The 19,154-nt window shown below is 42.9% G+C and overlaps 1 protein-coding gene across 4 annotated transcripts in view; it reads right to left on the bottom strand.

Annotated features, from left to right (window-relative positions):
* Window positions 1-19,154, bottom strand: part of LOC115458836 (methyltransferase-like protein 5) — a 48,644-nt gene that overhangs the window by 9,450 nt on the left and 20,040 nt on the right. For all 4 annotated transcript variants that reach the window (XM_030188661.1, XM_030188663.1, XM_030188662.1 and 1 more), the window contains 4 exons: window positions 16,750-16,934; window positions 15,863-15,945; window positions 14,960-15,011; window positions 11,937-11,986 (listed from right to left, as the gene is read on the bottom strand). In XM_030188661.1, coding sequence (XP_030044521.1) covers window positions 11,937-11,986; window positions 14,960-15,011; window positions 15,863-15,945; window positions 16,750-16,934 — 370 coding nt within the window. The remainder of the gene's footprint in view (window positions 1-11,936; window positions 11,987-14,959; window positions 15,012-15,862; window positions 15,946-16,749; window positions 16,935-19,154) is intronic.

Below are 19,154 nucleotides of genomic sequence, written 5' to 3'. Positions count from 1 at the left end.
ATGCATAACCCAAGCGTCTTGACCGGTCTGGAGGGTTGCTGAGGAATAAGAGATTTATGCTAATATATCCAGCCACTTTGAAGATACAGCATGGGAACCAGTGGCATTCTTTTCAGAAGGTCCAAGACGCGCAACAGTTCGTGGATGTAGAATTGAAAGACCCAGATCCCTGAGAACAAATGTGGTCCAGAGGAACATGTGCCATAGCAGTGAACCTCCTTGAGAGGAGGTTTAAGGACTGGTAAATGCAAATGTAATAGCAATGTCTAAGATTTAATGTTATTATTCCGGTTAAAAGTTGCACTGTTTGAGACTTTTTGGGTTAAACTGTTAGATTGATTCATTGCTGCCTGAGATGTAAGTGTGATCCGGAAATCAGAATCTAACATGCGCAATAGAATAAACGCAAGAAGGGGGGAGGAATTGGAGTAGAACAAAGGGGGGAATGGTCAAGTCAGGGGCTTCATGAAGGTGATAGAAGTCAATAAGGGTTAAAGTCACGGCGGGAGGGGCAAGGGGAGGGGGGGAGGACACGGAGAGACAGCAGAAGGGAAACAGTACACAGGGACACCACAGAGAGCAATCAGAGGAGAAGAGAGGACGTTTACTAGTAAGGAAAGCACTAGACGGGAGAGACACAAACCGGATCTCACTTACTTCACACTTAATGAAGGCCGATGCAGGAGTTGAAGTGATAATATACTTAATGCGGCGGCTGAGGAAGGGCTGGGACCCAGCGGCCGAACGATATAAAATAACCAGGAGTAGATGCCATATTATTATCTGTACCACATTGTAAATTAATATCATGGAATGTGGGGGGTATCACATCCCCATGCAAGAGAAAAAAGATTTTAAAACATTTAAAACATTTGAATGCTGATGTTGTGTGTATGCAGGAAACAAAGCTATCAGACTTGGAACACGACAAACTCCAACAAAGTTGGGTCGGGCAGGTGCTCTATGCCTCAGCGGAAGGGAGAAAGGGTGGTGTAGCGATATGTTTCCATAAACGGTTAGCCTATTCAGTAAAAAAGGAACTACAAGATCCTGCAGGACGGTATCTCCTTGGTCAAACTATGGTTACAAGGGAGGGAATTATATATATTAAACATATATGCCCCTACGCCACCGGAGAGGTCATTCTTCCCTAACTTACTGAAGCAAATGATACCATATCAAGGTAAAGATCTGATTGTAGTGGGAGATATGAACTGCTTGATGGACCCTGGGTTAGACTGCACAGGGGTAAGAGGACGTGCACACGCAGGACACAAGGTAGGGAAAATGCTGAAGGAATTTGGGCACTCTCTGTGATAGATGTTTGGAGGAATTTACACCCAGAGTCCAGGGAGTACTCGCACAGATCGAGGGCCCACGGAACATGGGGAAGGATAGACTATATATTTATATCTGAGGCTCTGTTTCCTCAGGTCATCAACTCCAAAATAGAGGAGATATTAATTTCTGACCATAGTCCCGTCTGGATCGAACTAGAAAACCCATGTAGTTCTGTGACGTCCAGACGTTGGAGATTCCCAAGTTATTTAGCAAATGATAAATCATTTCAGAAATTCTTAAAGGCCCGATGGGAGGAGTACACACATTTCAATAAAGCCCACCAATCTAACCCCCAATTATTCTGGTGCACAGGAAAGGCCGTTTTGCGGGGAGATTTGATTGCATACGTTGCGGCTAGACGGAAGAAGTCTGCGCGTAGTTTAGTTAGTTTAAACAAGCAACTGGCGAGGGCAAGACGCCGATATTTGGCGCAGCCAATAGAAGTTAATAAAGACAGATACTTAGCCATACAAGCCTCCATTAACTCAATGTTACACGAGAATTTACTTAGAAATCAGACCTTTCAAAAATATAAGTTCAGTAGATTTGGCAACAGGGCAGGGGGACTCCTAGCAAGGATGGTTAAGAGAAGGGGTGGCAACCGGGCGATCCCAGTAATTCGGGATAGTAAGGGGAATATCACTAATAAGTTAGATGATATACAGAGAACCTTACAAGAGCATTTCATGCACTTATATAAGAAGGACCAATTAGGGGGGAGGCGGGAAATAGGAGAGTTCTTGCGAAAGGCCGGTATGCCACAGTTTGGAGAGGAAGAGATAGCCATGTTAGACTCCCCGATATAGCCGAAGGAGTTGCAAACCGCGATTAAGGGGTTAAAGTCCTATTCAGCTCCTGGGGTAGACGGATATTCAGGAGAATTCTATAAAATCATGCAACACTCCCTGATAGGCCCTCTATTTGCATACCATCAAGCGGTTATTTTGGATGGGAAGTTCCCACTGCATGAGAACACCGCGTGTATATCCTTATTATTAAAACCTGGGAAAGCAGCAGAAGAGCCGGAGTCATACAGACCTATATCATTAATCAATGTAGACATTAAGTTATTGGCAAAGATTCTGGCCGAGCGTTTTAAAATACACTTCCCCAAAATCATTGGGCCAGCACAGGTAGGGTTTATACCAGGGAGACAGTCAGTATTGCATGTAAGGAGAGCACTACTGTCCATGGCCCAGTGCAGATATCAGAAAATCCCTGGGCTAGTAGTCAGCTTAGATGCTGCTAAGGCATTCGATAGGGTTAGTTGGGATTTCCTGTTTGAATTACTGGAGTGGATGAAATTACCCAATGGGATTATGCGAGCAGTACAGGCCCTTTATACTGATATGAATGCACAGGTAGTGGTTAACGGCGGGACAACGGCAAGATTTTCTGTAGGAAGAGGGACTCGTCAGGGTTGTCCCCTCTCACCATTGCTATTTGATTTGACGCTGGAACAGCTGCTTAGGATATTAAATTTGGACACTGGGATAAGCGGAGTGCGCTTGGGAGATCAAGAGGTGAAAGTCCTAGCCTACGCGGATGACATCCTTATGCTGCTTACGGACCCCCAGCGCTCATTAAAAACCGCGTTGGAGGTGATTCGGGAATATGGCAATTTGTCAGGGTTCTCCTTGAACTATGATAAATCGGGAGCAATGCCCCTTGGCGAGACTGTTAAAGCAAAATGGCATGGGGAGTTCCCCATCACATGGGTAGGCTCTAAATTGAAATATCTAGGGGTGATGATTTCTAATAATTATGTTTCGTTGTACAGGGATAATGTTGACCCCCTCATGGATATGACTAAATGTAAGTTGACCATGTGGCAAGAATTGCCACTAATAATTTGGGGACGAATTGCACTTTTCAACATGATGATAGCTCCCAAATGGCTCTATATCTTTCAACAACTACCCCTCTTTTTAAAATCTAAGGATGACAAATCACTCATTAAAATAATACAGGGGTACTTGTGGCAAGGGAAAAAACCTAGATTAACATATGAACAACTTACAACACCACGGGAGGCGGGAGGAATGGGTCTTTTGAATATTAAGTTCCTGACGGTTGCCTGTTCAATGAGACACATAAATGACTGGTACCGGGGAACTTCGGATTTTTCTGTAACATCTGTGGAGATCTCCAGGATCCCCGGGATACATTTCAGTTCACTGCTGCATACCGGGGTTGCTTTGCCTTTGGATGCATTTAAAATACACCCGCTGTTGCGAGCTCTCAGGGAGACCTGGAGGTGGACATGTAGGAGACGCCACTTCTCGGCCCGGGTATCACCTTGGTTGTCGATCCGTAATAATCCGGCCTTTCTACCAGGCCAAGGGGGTGGAATATTTCGCAAATGGGAAAAACAGGGAATAGCACATATTGTGACAGAAGAAGGGAAAATATATTCATATCCTGAGCTTCAACAAAAGTATAAGATATCGGGGAATAATCACTTTGCATACTATCAATTAAAACATTATTTGGCTTTAGATTGGAAAGATTTAACGGAGGATGTGGTGGAAGTCCTGTCAGAGGATTTCACCCTAGGAGCCCAGCTTGCTGTTCCCTTAAAGTTTCATCATCAGCAGCTTAAAGATTCAACGGCTGAGCTAGATTACATGGGGTTGGCACGAAGGTGGTCACGGGATTTAGAATGTACGATTTCCCCCGAAGTTTGTAAAATGTACCTGCAATCTTTGTACAGACAAAGGTTATCAATACCGCAGAGAGAGAGGTTATATAAGTGGCTCCTAAGAACCCATATATCTCCAAGTAGAGCATTTAAGGCTGGATTTGCGGAAAATGGGAATTGTCCGAAATGTAATTATGAAATGGCCTCACTGGGACATATGTTCTGGAGCTGCAAACAAGTAGAAAGATTTTGGAAACGGGTGGGGCAAGAGGTAGATCGGATTTGGAACTGCACTTTTATTAGAGATCCACAAATACTATTCAATAACTTTAGATACACAGCAACACCTCCTGAGGGGCTCAAAGCGTTTTTACGTATTGGAGTGTACTATGGCATTAATTCAATTTTGCAGTTTTGGAGAGGCAAGGAGGAGCCTCCCCTACAGGTGTGGCGGGGTCAAATGCTTAAGCAAATGCGAGTTGACCGATGTGGAGTCCGAGAGATAGATAGTACACCGGGCCAGAGGTTCAGGGCGCAGTGGGAACCAATGTGGGAGACCCTGACACCCAGAGGGAGGAGTTATTTATTAAACTTTTAAAACTGCTACTGCATTGCATTGAACATGTGGTCTTAGGGGTGGAGAGGGCAGACTATGAGATTAATGTGAAACCCCATTTAATGCAGACAGTGATAGGTACTTAACCTATTAAAATAGGCCACCAGATTCATAAAGAGGGGTTTGGAAAGACACATGTGACAAGCAGGCCTTCCCATACTTTCAATGATGGGGGGGCACATTTGGATACACACACACTGGTTTAGAGAACATAACGGCCTTAGACTCTGCCGTTTAAACTTGTTTCTCTTGGATATAAGTTGGATGAACAGAGAAAGGTGTCAGACTCTGTGTAAAGTAAAGGGATGGGGTTGGGACGGGTGAAGGGAAGGGGAGGGGGGATTTGACAAGTATTAGCCATAATTTTGAGGAAGGGGAAAGGGAGGGATTCCACCGAGTCTATAAGAACACAAGGTTCGGTGGGGAGACACATGGGATGGGTGGGAGGGAGAAGGGGAGAAAATGTTTTAAAAGTTTGATGATGGATGTTGTTATGGTTTGTAAGATTGGAAGTCTTGGGGTAACACTGTGTGTACTCATGACTATTGTTGTGATAATATATGTTTATCATCAATAAAAATGTTGAACAGTAAAGCAACGGTGATAAAAGATAATCTAGCAATGCATAAAAAAATTGAACAGATTGAGAACTTTAATAGAAGGTTAAACCTTCATGTATTGAATTTTCCTAAAATCCCTGGCAAGACACCTATTGACTTGTTTAGAAAATATTTGCAAGAAAATCTGAAAATGCCTCAAGAACTTATTCCTCCAATAAATAAAATTTACTATCTTCCAATAAGTCCAGGTGGAAAAGAAAGAAAGAAAGAAAGAAAGAAAGAAAGAAAGGTGTTGGTGTGGATGGTAAGACTTTAACAATCTGTCTGAAATTTTGGAACAATCTATTGAAATAGTTCCGGAAAGAGCCACCCTTTTGGTCTCCCTGGTGGTTGAACAGGATCTCAATGCAATATTAAAACTATACTTTAAATTTTCGAAGGTTCCTTTTTACAGAACAAAAATATGGATATTCCCGGACGTTACTAAAGTAACTCAGGAACGTAGATGTTCTTAAGTTAGGTGGCTCGTTTCTGTTAGCATATCCTTGCAAATGCCTAGTCAGGTTTAGTGGGATAAAGTATGTATTTTATGACTCAGAACAGCTGAAATCCTTTCTGGATATGAAACAACTTAATGTAGAATCGGATAAATGAGAATTGACAAACTGCACACTTAAACCGCATTATGTTTATTTTTTTCTGTTAATTTACCTTTAAATAACTCCACTAAATCGTAACTCCCCCCTCCAGTTGAGGTCTAAGAAAGCATGTACAATTTTTTCTCCTTGTTTATTTCTTTAACATATATATTATGCTGTTTTTCTGTAACAAGTGTTATACTTGTAAGAAATTGGGAAATTTCATAAATAAATAATTAAAAAAAAAAAAGATAGTAAACAGAGAGTAAGGTTAAACGGTCAGTATTCTCAATGGAGAAGGGTAGATAGTGGGGTTCCCCAGGGGTCTGTGCTGGGACCGCTGCTTTTTAACATATTTATAAATGATCTAGAAATGTGAATGACTAGTGAGGTAATTACATTTGCTGATGACACAAAGTTATTCAAAGTTGTTAAAACGTAAGAGGATTGTGAAAAATTGCAAAAGGACCTTACAAGACTGGGCATCCAAATGGCAGGTGACGTTTAATGTGAGCAAGTGCAAAGTGATGCATGTGGAAAAGAGGAACCCAAACCATAGTTACATGATGCAAGGTTCCACATTAGAAATGAACGACCAGGAAAGGGCTCTAGGTGTCATCATTGATGATACATTGAAACCCTCTGCTCAATGTGCAGCGGCAGCTAAGAAAGCAAATAGAATGTTAGGAATTATTAGGAAAGGAATGGTAAACAAAACTGAGAATATATTGCTCCATGGTGTGACCGCAGTTCTGGTCACCGTATCTAAAAAAAGATATAGTGGAATTAGAAAAGTTACAGAGAAGGGCGACGAAACGACTTCCCTATGAGGAAAGGCTAAAGTGGCTAGGGCTCATCAGTTTGGAGAAGAGATGGCCGAGAGGAGATATGATAGAAGTTTATAAAATACTGAGTGGAGTGGAATCGCTTGTTTACTCTTTCCAAAACTACTAGGACTAGGGAGCAGGCAAAGAAGCTGTCAGGTTCTCAGGTTCAGAGTCCGCGGGGCCGGGCTCTGGAGCAAACGTGAGCCCTTGGGCTGCTGACGAGGAGCGACAGCAGCAGGCAAAACCCACCAACCAACGCTGGGCAAGCACACCGGCACCGGCAGGGACTGCAGGCATCGCCCAGCGAGCCGGAACACATGGACTGGAATCCCCCGGACTGGAGGACACAGGACTGGAGCACACCGGACTGGTCCACACAGCTTCACCTGCACTTAGCTACTAAGCCCCCCAGGAGTTGAGCTCCTGGGTTCGAGTAGCCGGCAGGACTTACTGGACACCGGATGACACAGGGACCAGGACTTGAAACAGAAGTACTCCTAAACCTAAACTGATCTACGTGCTCCCAAGCCCTAAACCAGCAGGAGTGTTCCTAACAGTAAACTGACAAAAGGACTTCCTAAGCCCTATACTAAACAGGAGCTCCTAAGCCCTGCTCAAGAAAGGGACTTCCTAAGCCCTAAACTAACAGAGCAGGGAACTAAACACAAAGCTAACACAGGTGCTACTAAGCACCAAGCTACAAGCAGAGCTCTACACTAACAAGCTAAATACAAAACTAACAAGGAGCTTCCTAAGCACTACTCTGGCAAGCAACCAGAAGAGCTCCTAGCATTTAAAGGGAAGACAGGGGAGCACAAGGAAAAAGCAGGGAAGCTAACACATAAGCCAAAAGTGCTTCTAAAGCACCAAACACCAACAGCAAAGACTGCAATGCTCCCAATAACACAAATACCAGAAGTACTTCTAACAGCAAACTCTGCAGTGTTCCTAACAACACCAAACCCTGAAGTACTTCTATCAACAACAGAGCTTCCAAAGCCCTACACACAGCAATGCTTCCAAAACCAAGAGGGAAAAGCAGGGGAACCATAAGGGAAAAGCAGGAAAGCTAAACACATAGTCACCAGTGCACACTGCACTAACACTAACCTGGCCCTTAGCAAAAGCAAGCAGGGAAACTAGACACAAAGTCAGAAGTGCACACTGCACCACCCTACCTAAAGCAAACACCACCGTTGCCAAGGCTCTGAAGGAAACAACACCACTTCCTTATCAAGGCCCTCCCTGATGATGTCACACTCCCTAGCCCCAGGCAACAGCACACTGACCCAGAGAGGCCCAACCCACACCAATGCAACACCGTGAAGCACTTGAAGCCAGTACACCCAAAGAGAGGTAGAGCTAACTCAGTCCACCCACACAGCTGTAGTAAAGTAAAACAATTAACCCCATGCTGCTGGAAGCTGCCAGCACAGAGAGACAGAGCCAGCTCAGAAAGGCCAGACAAAAGAAACAGAAGCCAGCTAAGAAGCTGACCCCCAGGAAAGAGGTAAGTTTGAGAGGGGTTCTGACCCCAATCATAACAGCAGCTACTAAGTAGTAAATTTAAAATGAATCAGAGAAAATATTTCTTCACTCAATGAGTAATTAAACTCTGGAATTCATTGCCAGAGAATGTGGTAAAAGCAGTTAGATTAGCAGGATTTAAAAGAGGTTTAGATAATTTTCTAAAAGAAAAGTCCATAAGCCATTATTAAGATGGACTTTGGAAAATCTACTGAATGTTCTAGGCTAAGCAGCATAAAATCTGTTTTACTGTTCTGGGATCTTGCCAGGTACTTGTGACCTAGACTGGCCATTGTTGGAAACAGGATACTGGGCTTGACGGACCTTCAGTCTATCCCAATATGACAGTGCTTATGTTCTTATGAGCCAGATGAGCCACCCTCATCCAGGTGGTTGACTGACCACCGAGCCTCTTCCGGTGACCAGTGCCCCTGCACCACATGGCCCAGACAATGAGCACCCCAGCCCTGAAGGCTGGAATCCATTGTTGCCTTGTAGTGCTATAGAAATGATAAGTAGTAGTAGTAGTAGTATCACCATCCAAGAAGGCGGATCCAAACTCCCGCTCCTTGAGAATTGACAAGGCTGCAACTACCACGCAAGGCTGCGCCAAGCCATGCCCCCCCCCAGGGGAATTTACACTTCCAGGAACAGAGTCTGCGGTGACCACCTCAAAAGAAGGGCTTGCTGTAGAGGCCACACATGAGCCCTGGCCCCCTGCACCACCTCCAGCGATGCGGCCATGGACCCTAGAACCTGAAGAAAATCCCTGGCCTGGGGACAATGGCATCTGAGTAATGCATAAATCTGTGCCTGTAACTTCCGAATGTGGGCATCTGGAAGAAACACATGCCCCACTGTGGCATCGAACCAGACTCCCAGATACTTCAAGCTCTGGGACAGACTAAGCTGACTCTTGGCTAGGTTGACCACTCAGCCCAAGATCTGCAACATCTGGACCGACCTGGGTCATGACCTCTCTGCTCTCCTGGAAGAACTTCGCCTGCATAAGCCAATTGTCCAGAGCCACAGCCACAACCACCATCACCTTTGAAAAAATGCGGGGATTATGGCCAGACCAAAGGGAAGCACACACAACTGATAATGCCTTCCCAAAACCACAAAGCAAAGAAACCTCCGATTTCCCCACCAAATTGGAATGTGAAGGTAAGCTTCTGTCAGATCTAGGGAAGTAAGAAATTCCCCTGGCTGCACAGCAACAATGAATGAGCGCAGAGTTTTCATGCAAAAGGAGGGCACCTTGAGGGCCCAATTCACACCCTTGAGATCTGGAATGGGGCAAAAGGAACCTTTTTCTTTGGAGCCACAAAATAGATGGTCCCTCTCGCCATGCCCATCTTGGCGAGAGGGACCAGAAGCACCACACGTAACCAGATTAACCTTTCCAGAGTCTCCTGGACAGCCATTGCCTTCCACCTTGCCCATCAGGAAGACTCCACAAAAGCATCAAGCTAAGGACGCTCAAACTCCAGAGCATATCCATAGCAGACAACTTCCAGAACCCACTTGTCTGCTATCTGTGTCCATCTCTGGAAAAACTCTCTCAACCAAACCCCCACAGTACTTCCATAACATCGCAGATGTGCTGCTGCATAGGAAAGGACCACGAGGACTTGTGAATCCTCTTCAGCAAAGGATCTACTATGGGAGGAGCAGACCTGGCATCGTCCTCAAACTGTAAAACCAAAAATAGTTGACTGACAAGTTCCTGCAATTCATCTCTATGGAAAATACAAGTCCTCTCCTACTGGTAAGTCCTTCATCCAAGCATCTTCCTCAACCACCTCCAGATTGTCCAGAGAAGCTTCATCCTTCTGTGTCCCGCCCTCACGGAAGTAACGTCAGGCGAGGGCGGGACACGGAAGGAAGGAGTGGTCTGCCGCTGCTTGCTGCGCTTTCGAAGGTGAGGCGCTTAAATTCAATGCCAGGGAGTGACGGAGGGCGGGCGGGCCGGACTGCGGCGACGACGCCAGGACCCCCCCCCCCCCGGAGGCCTGGGGAATTTTGTCCCCCCCCTCTCAGCGGCCCTGAATGGCGGCAGTTCCCACCTAAGCCACAGCTGCCTCCCGCACACCAAAAAGTATCACTTTGGCAACATCCCTGCAGAACCCCAAGCACGCTCCAAGTCCAGAATTTCCCACAGCACCCAAGTCGCCCATGGTGCGAGAGATACAAAATTTGAAAGTCCCCATTGCATCCACTCCACAGCAGAAACAGAACACTTTCAAATTTCTCTGAATTCATTGCGGTCAATCCAGCCAGGAAGCACACAGCACTCCTGCTGAGCTGTGAAACCGCCCAAAGCAGAAACCAACTGTGCAGGGAACAAGGAGCAGAGAGGAAGAGGCAGAACCCAGGTAGCACAACCTCAGAACTCTCTTTCTACAATTGTTTCTTTATTATTCTTTTATTCAGTGAAGCAAACCCCACTAACACTCCAGATTGGCTCTCTATCACCAGGTAAAGAAGCTCAGCTGAGGCAGACAGAAACGACCAGTCCCCATAGGGAAAGGGGGGCAGGGACCCAGCCACCTGGATTTGTGACCCCCAGAGCGAAAGAGACCTACGTGGGCCTCAACCCGTCCAGCACTCAGAAAGACTAGATCTGAGCGGAAACCTAAACAGACTATCTTCCTAAATCTGATTTTTTTTTTTTTTTTTTTTTACTTAAACTTAACAGCCTAATACCCCAATACCTGACCAGGACTGTACAACCTTCCATGTCCACCACCTGCTGGAGAATGAGAACTGGCTTCTGGGGACTACACAGCAGGGTCATAGCCAAACTCAAAAGTTCTCAGTCTCTACTTGCTGGTCAGCGTGCATAACCCATCTGTGCCGGTCTGGAGGGATGCTCTGGAATACTGCTTTTGATTTCAGGTATCAATAAAATCTTAACTATAAGATCCTTTTTCTTTCCTGGTTTTAAGTGTTTAGCCCATTCTTCCACCCCTGAAAAGCACAAAGCATGGCAACTGAAGTGGGCATGTTATGCTCTGGGACTAACCGGTGAATTGAAGATTAGAGAGTAGAGCAGCAACTGAACAGCATGCAGCACTAGGACAAAAGAAAAATTACTTAATACCCAGAGCCTTATCCCATCCTCCTGTAGCCTGCATGAAAAAGAAGATGGGGCAATCCCCACTTGCTGCTACCCAAATAGACCAGAGCCAGCAACTGATGAAAATGGCAAAGGCCACCTTTTCTAAAAAGTAAAAAAAAATAAAGCCCTGAGCAACTGCTGAAGATCATCCTCATTCTTCACATAAGATTTTCATCTCTGTCAAAATAGCCGATTGTTAAAAAAGAAAACAACAACAAAACCCCTGAGAATTTAAACACTTCTTACAGCAGGTTTGGGGTCCTCAGTAGCAGCCAGGCAACTGGTTCCTTAGATTTTGCTTTTAGTTAGCAGGTGCTGTCTATAATGCAGAAAACTTATGACTTCCTTGGAAAAAGCAGACATACAGCAGAGGTTTTTCTTCTGTGTGCGAGTAAAAGATGCCGCAGGTTACTGTGGCAAGTCTGAACACCTTGCTTGTATTTTACATGGGGTACCAGAGGACACTGCTGCTCTGAACAAATGAAACGCATGGTACGTACTACATAAAACCTTTTTTTTTTCTTTAAGACGTTCAAACCATGTTCATTAGCTAATGCACCCCTATTTCAGTCTATGTCACATTTTAATGAAACTTTCAGTGGACGTTAAATTAGATTGTCTAACATTCAAAGACTGGAAATATTTTCTATGTCAAATCTTACCGACTTCTTCTTATGAAACTTGTATGATGCTGGTAAATCATATCTAAGTTCTGGTAGTGTACAAGAGAATAAAAACAAAAAGAAAAAAATTCAGCTTCCTATACAAAGTATATTATAAAATTAGACACTGGTCCCTTTAAGATGTCTACTTTACCCTCCCCATTTTATGTACTGATTTAAACAAAGTCTAATGGGTCATACTCAGGACTGGACAGATGCAAGTTTGCTCATCTACAGCAATTTCTCAAGACTTAAGAGTTGAACCTAACTTGTCATTTCAAACTATGGGTGCTTGATACACTATTTAAAAATATGAAAGTTGGGCCAGCCTGCTGGGCAAGATGGGAAGCTCTGTGCACAACACTAGGAACTTTTCCTACTTCAGCTGCTAGGCTAAGGTCACTTTTCCCTGTGGTAGTGTTCACAACCTTGGGGGGGAAGGAGGGGGAATCTGTAGTCACTATGCTAGAGTAATACCTATGGTCTAAGGCAGGGCCTCTGGATATCAGCTCCAAAAGGGTGCCAGGCTATGACATCCAGCCCACGTTGATCTCTGCAATGATAAAATTATTTTCCCTAAAGGGCGAGAGGGGAGAAGAATCATGGAGATACTGCAAATGAAAGCATAGTGCCAGACTTGTTCTAACTGAATTATAGAAAATGATCATAAAACTGCTGTATGAGAAGTTATCACCCAGAGAGTGTGCCACCATTTCTAAATACACATGGCCTGAACCTGGTTTCTTTAATTATGTTTGATGTACTAAATACTGGCTCCTTTTAAAGACCGAGCATACTTAACCATCTCATGTGCCAAGTTTGAGGGTCACAGGGCACATTTTACCCAACCTATGTCACTTATATTTCTGCTTTCAGATCAGCACCACAATTATCCTCCCTTCCTGGTATGGCTCCTACATCACACTAAGGGCTCTATTTTACTAAGCCACGTTATAGGCGCGTTAACATTTTTAACGCGCGTTAACTATGTAGCCACCTACACGGTTAGCACACGTGCTAATTGTATGCACATTAAAAATGCTAATGCATCTTAGTAAACAGGGCCTTAAGTGAGCACATAAGATAGTGAATTTTAAAACATTCTTTAGTAGATAAAGCCTATGTGCACACAGCAGTGATATACAGTAGATTTAATCCAGTGACAGTCCTCATGACCCCTTACCGTGCTAATGGGGTAAATTTTCAAGAGGTTGTACTACTGGGAAAACAGCATGCATTATTCAGAATATTGCCTCGAAATGGGCTGCACACCTCTAATTTATAGTTTACCTGCTTCTATTTAGTTTAACGTTGCTGTCATTTCAGGCTAAAAACAACAAAGGAAATGTAAATTCAAACAAATGCACATCCCTGTTCTAAACCACAGGAAGCTTGTGGCAGAAAGAGTGTCTTTACCAGTGTTTTTTTTTCTGTAGGAAAAAAGGTACTGGCACTCATACAGGGTCAACCTTATGGGCGGGGGGTCACTATCTATGGCTCCACTTCATACAGTATCTACATCCCATTTTACTAGCCATGGAGCATATAAAAAAAGGCATCACTGAAAATAGTACACAAGTCCCTAGGTCCAAAAGAACTCCTAAGACTGACCATAAACTAATAAAATATGTAGACAAAAATTCAGCTGAAACCTTCAAAAACCAGAATCTGGCATACAAGATAACACCAGAAAAACAAAAATATTTTCCCCTTGTACTGCTACAAAGGTAGCAGATGTAAATGTCAAAACCTGACATTTCTTTCACTATATTACCAATTAACAACTATAAATAAAACAAAATATGAACAGAGCTACCACACTACTTTATGTTAAACTAAAAATACGTTTTTTTCTAACTCTGTTGACTGGCCATGCGCTTTCATTCAATTGTGTTGGTCCCAGTTTCTACTTTCCTTGTCTTCTCTTAACTCTACTGCCAGGATTTCCCGTTTGTCATTTTTTTTCTCTCCTCCTTTTCCTTTCAGCTTTCTTCAATTTTATTTTCTGCCTCTGTCCACATTTAGTTCATTCTTACTATCCAATCTTCAATTTCCCTTTTTTGTGTGCCTACCTACAGCTAACCTCTCTCTCTTCCTCAATTCTATCCAGCATGTCTCCCCTTACCTCCTTCTCTCTCCCCATCCAGCATCTCTCTTCCCTTGCCCCCCCTCTCTCTTCCCATCCAGCATCTCTCCTGTGGCTGCTGCTGCTTATTCCAATGAGCAACAGTGGTTTGAAAATCAAGGAGTAAAAGACACGGGACTGCAGTGCGTATCCTAGCACTGCAGCCCCGTGCCTGCTACCCCTTGCTTTGCCCACTGTTGTTGCTCATTGGGAAAAGCAGCAGTGGCTGCGGGAGAGAGGCAGCAGATGGTGGGTGAGGGCATGAGCAGGCAAGGAAAGAGTGCCAGTAAGCTGTACCAGCACAAAAAAAGCCCTGGTCTTTACCATCTGAAAGAGACATCTACAGGCTACAGTAAAGTGTCACATCAAGAACATCCCAAGGTGCCTGGATGAAACAGGGGGACCCTTCTCTTACCAGCTACAAAACAGCCACTAAAAGAACATTGTGGACCCAAAACATTTGCCCATCACTGATCTATACTAAAATCTGGCTTCAAGGGGCATAGAAGGGTAATAAATCTTTCTATTTAAGTTTCTATCTGCTTGACTTTTGCAAGAATGGAGTTATGAATATAGTTTTTAAAAAAATAAATGCTTAAGATAATCACCATTTAGAAGTTGAAAAATAGAGCGCCACATACCATTAAACTTCCTGGATGGCTGTAGCTGTTCCTGTAGAACACAGCATCCTGAAGTGTCCCTGTCATCGCTACTTTACTCAAATAAGTCTTACTCTGGATTTTTGTTCCAAACCAAGCTTAGAACTCATTTGAGCTTTGCTAGGTATGGTACAATTATATGATTTCAAATAAAAACCTCAGCTTTGTATAAAACCAGCCATATTAAGGTTCACTGGCATTACGAACTTATTTATTTTTGGTTGGGAGATGAAACTTACCTGCTATTACTTCCATCTTTATTTTCCATTCTTCTGCTTTCTTTTGAATATGCTGACAAGAAAACAAACTTTGGTGAACAGTGTGCAACTGTGTACAATCCCTTATCTAGATTACTCCCAGAGAGGCTACATGTAACTCGAGACTACCTCTACTTAAGGAAGCTCTTCTCCCAAGCCTTTAATACATAGGGTGACTGACTATACACCCTGGACTAGCTTGCTACACCCACTGTAACTTAGACCAGTTTTTTTACATCTTGATTAACTGTACAAAAGAACTTGTCTTTAGTTTAACCATCCATTTATTTATCCCAACTGACTCTATACCATGCATCTTGTCCCCGTCTATATATCTGCATTTGGCCCCTCAGCTATATGGTAAGCTGTACTGTAGAAAAGCATTAGTATCACAGAAATGTTATTTGAATGTTCTAATTGTGTGCTTATTAGATATTCCATCACTATTATGCTTGCATCATATTATGTCTCTGTTATTTGAATTTTAGTGCTGTTAAATGTGTATATTTTTTATCCTGTTTCATGGTAGTCTTATTAGGTTTCAATTTGCTGTTTTCAAGTTTTCCTCTTTCAATATATTTATGTTTATGCTTGTACATTTTACTATTGTTATGCTGTTAACAAAATTATAAGTTTGATCTTGAGCTGTGCGCCACCTTGGATGAATCTCTTCAGAAAGGTGGTTAATAAATCCAAATAAATAATAGTTTATGCAAGGTGAGCTAAAAATAAGAGAAGCAGCACAGGGTTCACTAAAGGCACCTTTTGTCTCTGTCCCAGTCCACTGGTAATCCTTAATAAGGCAGGCGCTGGAGGTGGTCAAGGGAAAAAATAGCTAGCTGAGCCTTTACTGCACAACTGAAATATTTAATTTATTTTACTTACTTCCCGCGTTGAGGTTTTGTGCAATGAATACACTGCTGTTCTTGCTATTTGTAAAGCAGTCTTGAGAAAAATCATATCCAGACCTGTGAAAGAACATATTTTAAATTATTTTACTGCAGATTTTACAGCCGTGTCCTCCAAGTGTAATATATTTTGTTAAAAACAAAGAAAAATAAAAAACACACCTTTTCTGATTCCCAAGTTTAACATTGCCATTACTGTACTGTAGTTGATAAAGTCTAAAAGGTCCAGTTTCTCAAGTAAAAAAAATGTTCAAATGTTCAAGCTTTATCATAGATTTTTTCATGTGTTACTAGATGCTATCTGCAGTAACCCTCAAAATTCACATCTGTCAGTTATGCATAAAATGAAGTGCAACTGCGAGTGTCTACTGACAGGACCACTCGAAGTACAGACTCCCTGAAATCTTCATCATCAAACTATATGCTGCTTCTCGTTGTACAGGTCTGCTCTACAGCACCACGATACAGACACTAGATTTACCGGAGCACCAGCAATGTGCCTTAAGGGATCCGTGAGGCCCTGGCTTCCTAAACTCATACAAATATCTTGGTACTGTTGAGGCTTACCCCACAGGTCATGAAGAAAGAGCATTCCATTTACGTCAATGTTCTCCCTTCCCCACATATAAAAATGCAACCAACATCCAAATGCACAGGAAAGCAGGTTGCACCTTCTGTAGCAGATATACTTCTAACATAATTCTTTTGTCCATTATATTATGCAATAGCTTGGCTTATCGCTGCTGGATGAGAGCAGCTGATGCTAGTAACATTTCCTGAGGGAGGAAGAGATGTTTATTGGCTTAATATTTTTTTTTAAATGGAGACAGAGTGAAAGATTAATTGCAAAGAAACAGCACTGACCTTTATTATGTTTAGTCCCAAAAGGAGGGTTCATTATCACTGTATCAAACTTTCTTAACATATTGTCTGATGGTAAAGAGCGAACATTGCACTGAATCATGTCAACATTTGTCAGCTCAAACTCTTCGATGTTTGCCTTAAATATTTCCAATGCATCTTCATCTATGTCAAAGCCTACACACAACCTGCAACAGGGAAAACAGCTATTACAATCTTCAATGAAATTCATACACTCTTCCATATATCACACCTTATAAATACTGATGCAGAGTAAAGTTGAACCATTACAATTTAGAAGCACATTTTATTAATGTGACATCCTGGGAAACAATTTCATGAATTGAAAATATTATTCAACTATATATAGTTTTATTAGGATTTATGTACCACCTTTTACGAAATTCACCAAAGGAGGTATACAACAAGAATAACCTGCACCTAGGCAGTAAGGGATCCTTTTACTAAGTTGCGTTAGGTGCTAATGCGAAGTGGAGAAGAACAATACTTATTGCAGTGAGCTAAGATCCTGGGGAACTCGGTTCAATTCCCACTGCAGCTCCTTGTGACTTGGGGCAAGTCACTTAACTCTCCTTTGCTCCAGGCACAATACAGATTGTGAGTCCTCTAGAGACAGAGAAAGTACCTGCATGTACATAAACCTATTTGGCTGTACTACAGAAAACCACCCAATGAGAAGAAAAATATTTCAAACCAAAAAAACAGCTCAAGCACATCTCACAATATGGTTACAAAAAAATAAGTTAATCAAAACAATCTTTGCAGTTAAACTGGAGGAAAAGACCTCACTAGTCACAAGCCTAACATCTTAGGCTACAAATCTTGGCCAGTTATATGGCGACTCCTTTATCATTCACAGGTCAAAAAAAAAAAAGCTGCCACTGTTTTTATAACTTGTTTATAATTGCATTTAAAATTGAGCCTTTAACATATTGATGCTGTCATATTGGGATATATGGAAAAATCAGGGAAACATTTATTAGTTGTCTGGAAAAATCATATATTGTCTTCTCATGTCCCTATGGTGACCTGCCATATCACACTCATGCTTCCTCTGGGGACAGATTGTTTTGATTCACTAATTATTTCAAACCATATTGTGTAATGTATTACAGAAAGGCAGTATATAAACCCATTACCATTTAACCCAGATTTACCCTTTGCCTAATGCAGCAAAAATGGCCTACCATGGGACGAGCTAAAGGAGCTCATTTTCAAAGCACTTAGACTTACAAAATTCCATAGGTTGCTATGTAACTTTATAAGTCTAATTGCTTTGAAAATATGCCTCCATATGTCATGCATTAGTTTTTGCAAGTGCAAACTGCACAGTAAATATTTGGGGGGAAATTTTTTTAGGTGAATATAAGGGGCAGAGAGTGGGTGTTCCTGTACTAACCAGTTAGCGCATCTACATTACTGCATGATAAATGGTTAATGCCTCAATAACACAGAAGCCCTTTCAGTTAAAAAATAGCTGTCTAGTGATAAAACGCTTCAGGACATTGTTGGTTCATTATCTCCCGGAATCTATATAGCGTTACCGAAATTGCACATGCAAATCTGGTCGTATTCTTGATTTGCGCGCACAATTTAATTACTTAACAAGCCAATCATCACCGATAATTGCCACTTAAGCAATTATTGACACAAACTGGCATCAGAATTTATGCACACAACTTGCTAGGCAAGTTCTATAAAGTGGTGTGTGAAAATTCTAATGTGCGCTGCCAAAAAAGAGGTGTGGCCATGGGCGTGGAATGGGCGGGCAGTGGGCGTTCCGAAAATCTGTGTATACTTTAATAGAATACACCTGCTCCTTGCCTAACTTAGGCGCTGGTATTTATACCAAGTTTTACCTGGCATAAATGGACGCGGCTAGAGTTAGGCGCAGGCATAAGTGTATTCAACAAACCATGCCTAAATATTTAAGGTAAAATTATGTATCATACCTGATAATTTTCTTTCCATTAATCATAGCTGATCAATCCATAGACTGGTGGGTTGTGTCCATCTACCAGCAGGTGGAGATAGAGAGCAAACCTTTTGCCTCCCTATATGTGGTCATGTGCTGCCGGAAACTCCTCAGTATGTCGATATCAAAGCTCCATCCGCAGGACTCAGCACTTAGAGAATTACACCCACAAAGGGACACTCTGCCCAGCTCACCACCGCCGAAACTGGGGAGGGGAGTCAACCCAGCTCATCCCCACACAAGTGGGGGAGGGGAATCCGTCCAGCTCATCCCCGCGGAGCGGGGGAGGGACACCACACCCGCCGATGCGGGGGGATCTGGCTTATCCTGCGACCGCAACTGCCGGAGGAGCTGGCTGACCCTAACACCGCCGAAGCGGGAGGGATATAAGGCTGCCCTACTGCCGCACGAA

This window comes from Microcaecilia unicolor, unplaced genomic scaffold (assembly GCF_901765095.1).
Source record: "Microcaecilia unicolor unplaced genomic scaffold, aMicUni1.1, whole genome shotgun sequence".
In the NCBI taxonomy this organism is placed as follows: Eukaryota; Metazoa; Chordata; class Amphibia; order Gymnophiona; family Siphonopidae; genus Microcaecilia; species Microcaecilia unicolor.
Note: the sequence above shows the minus strand (reverse complement) of the source record. Positions and strands in the feature narration are given on the sequence as shown.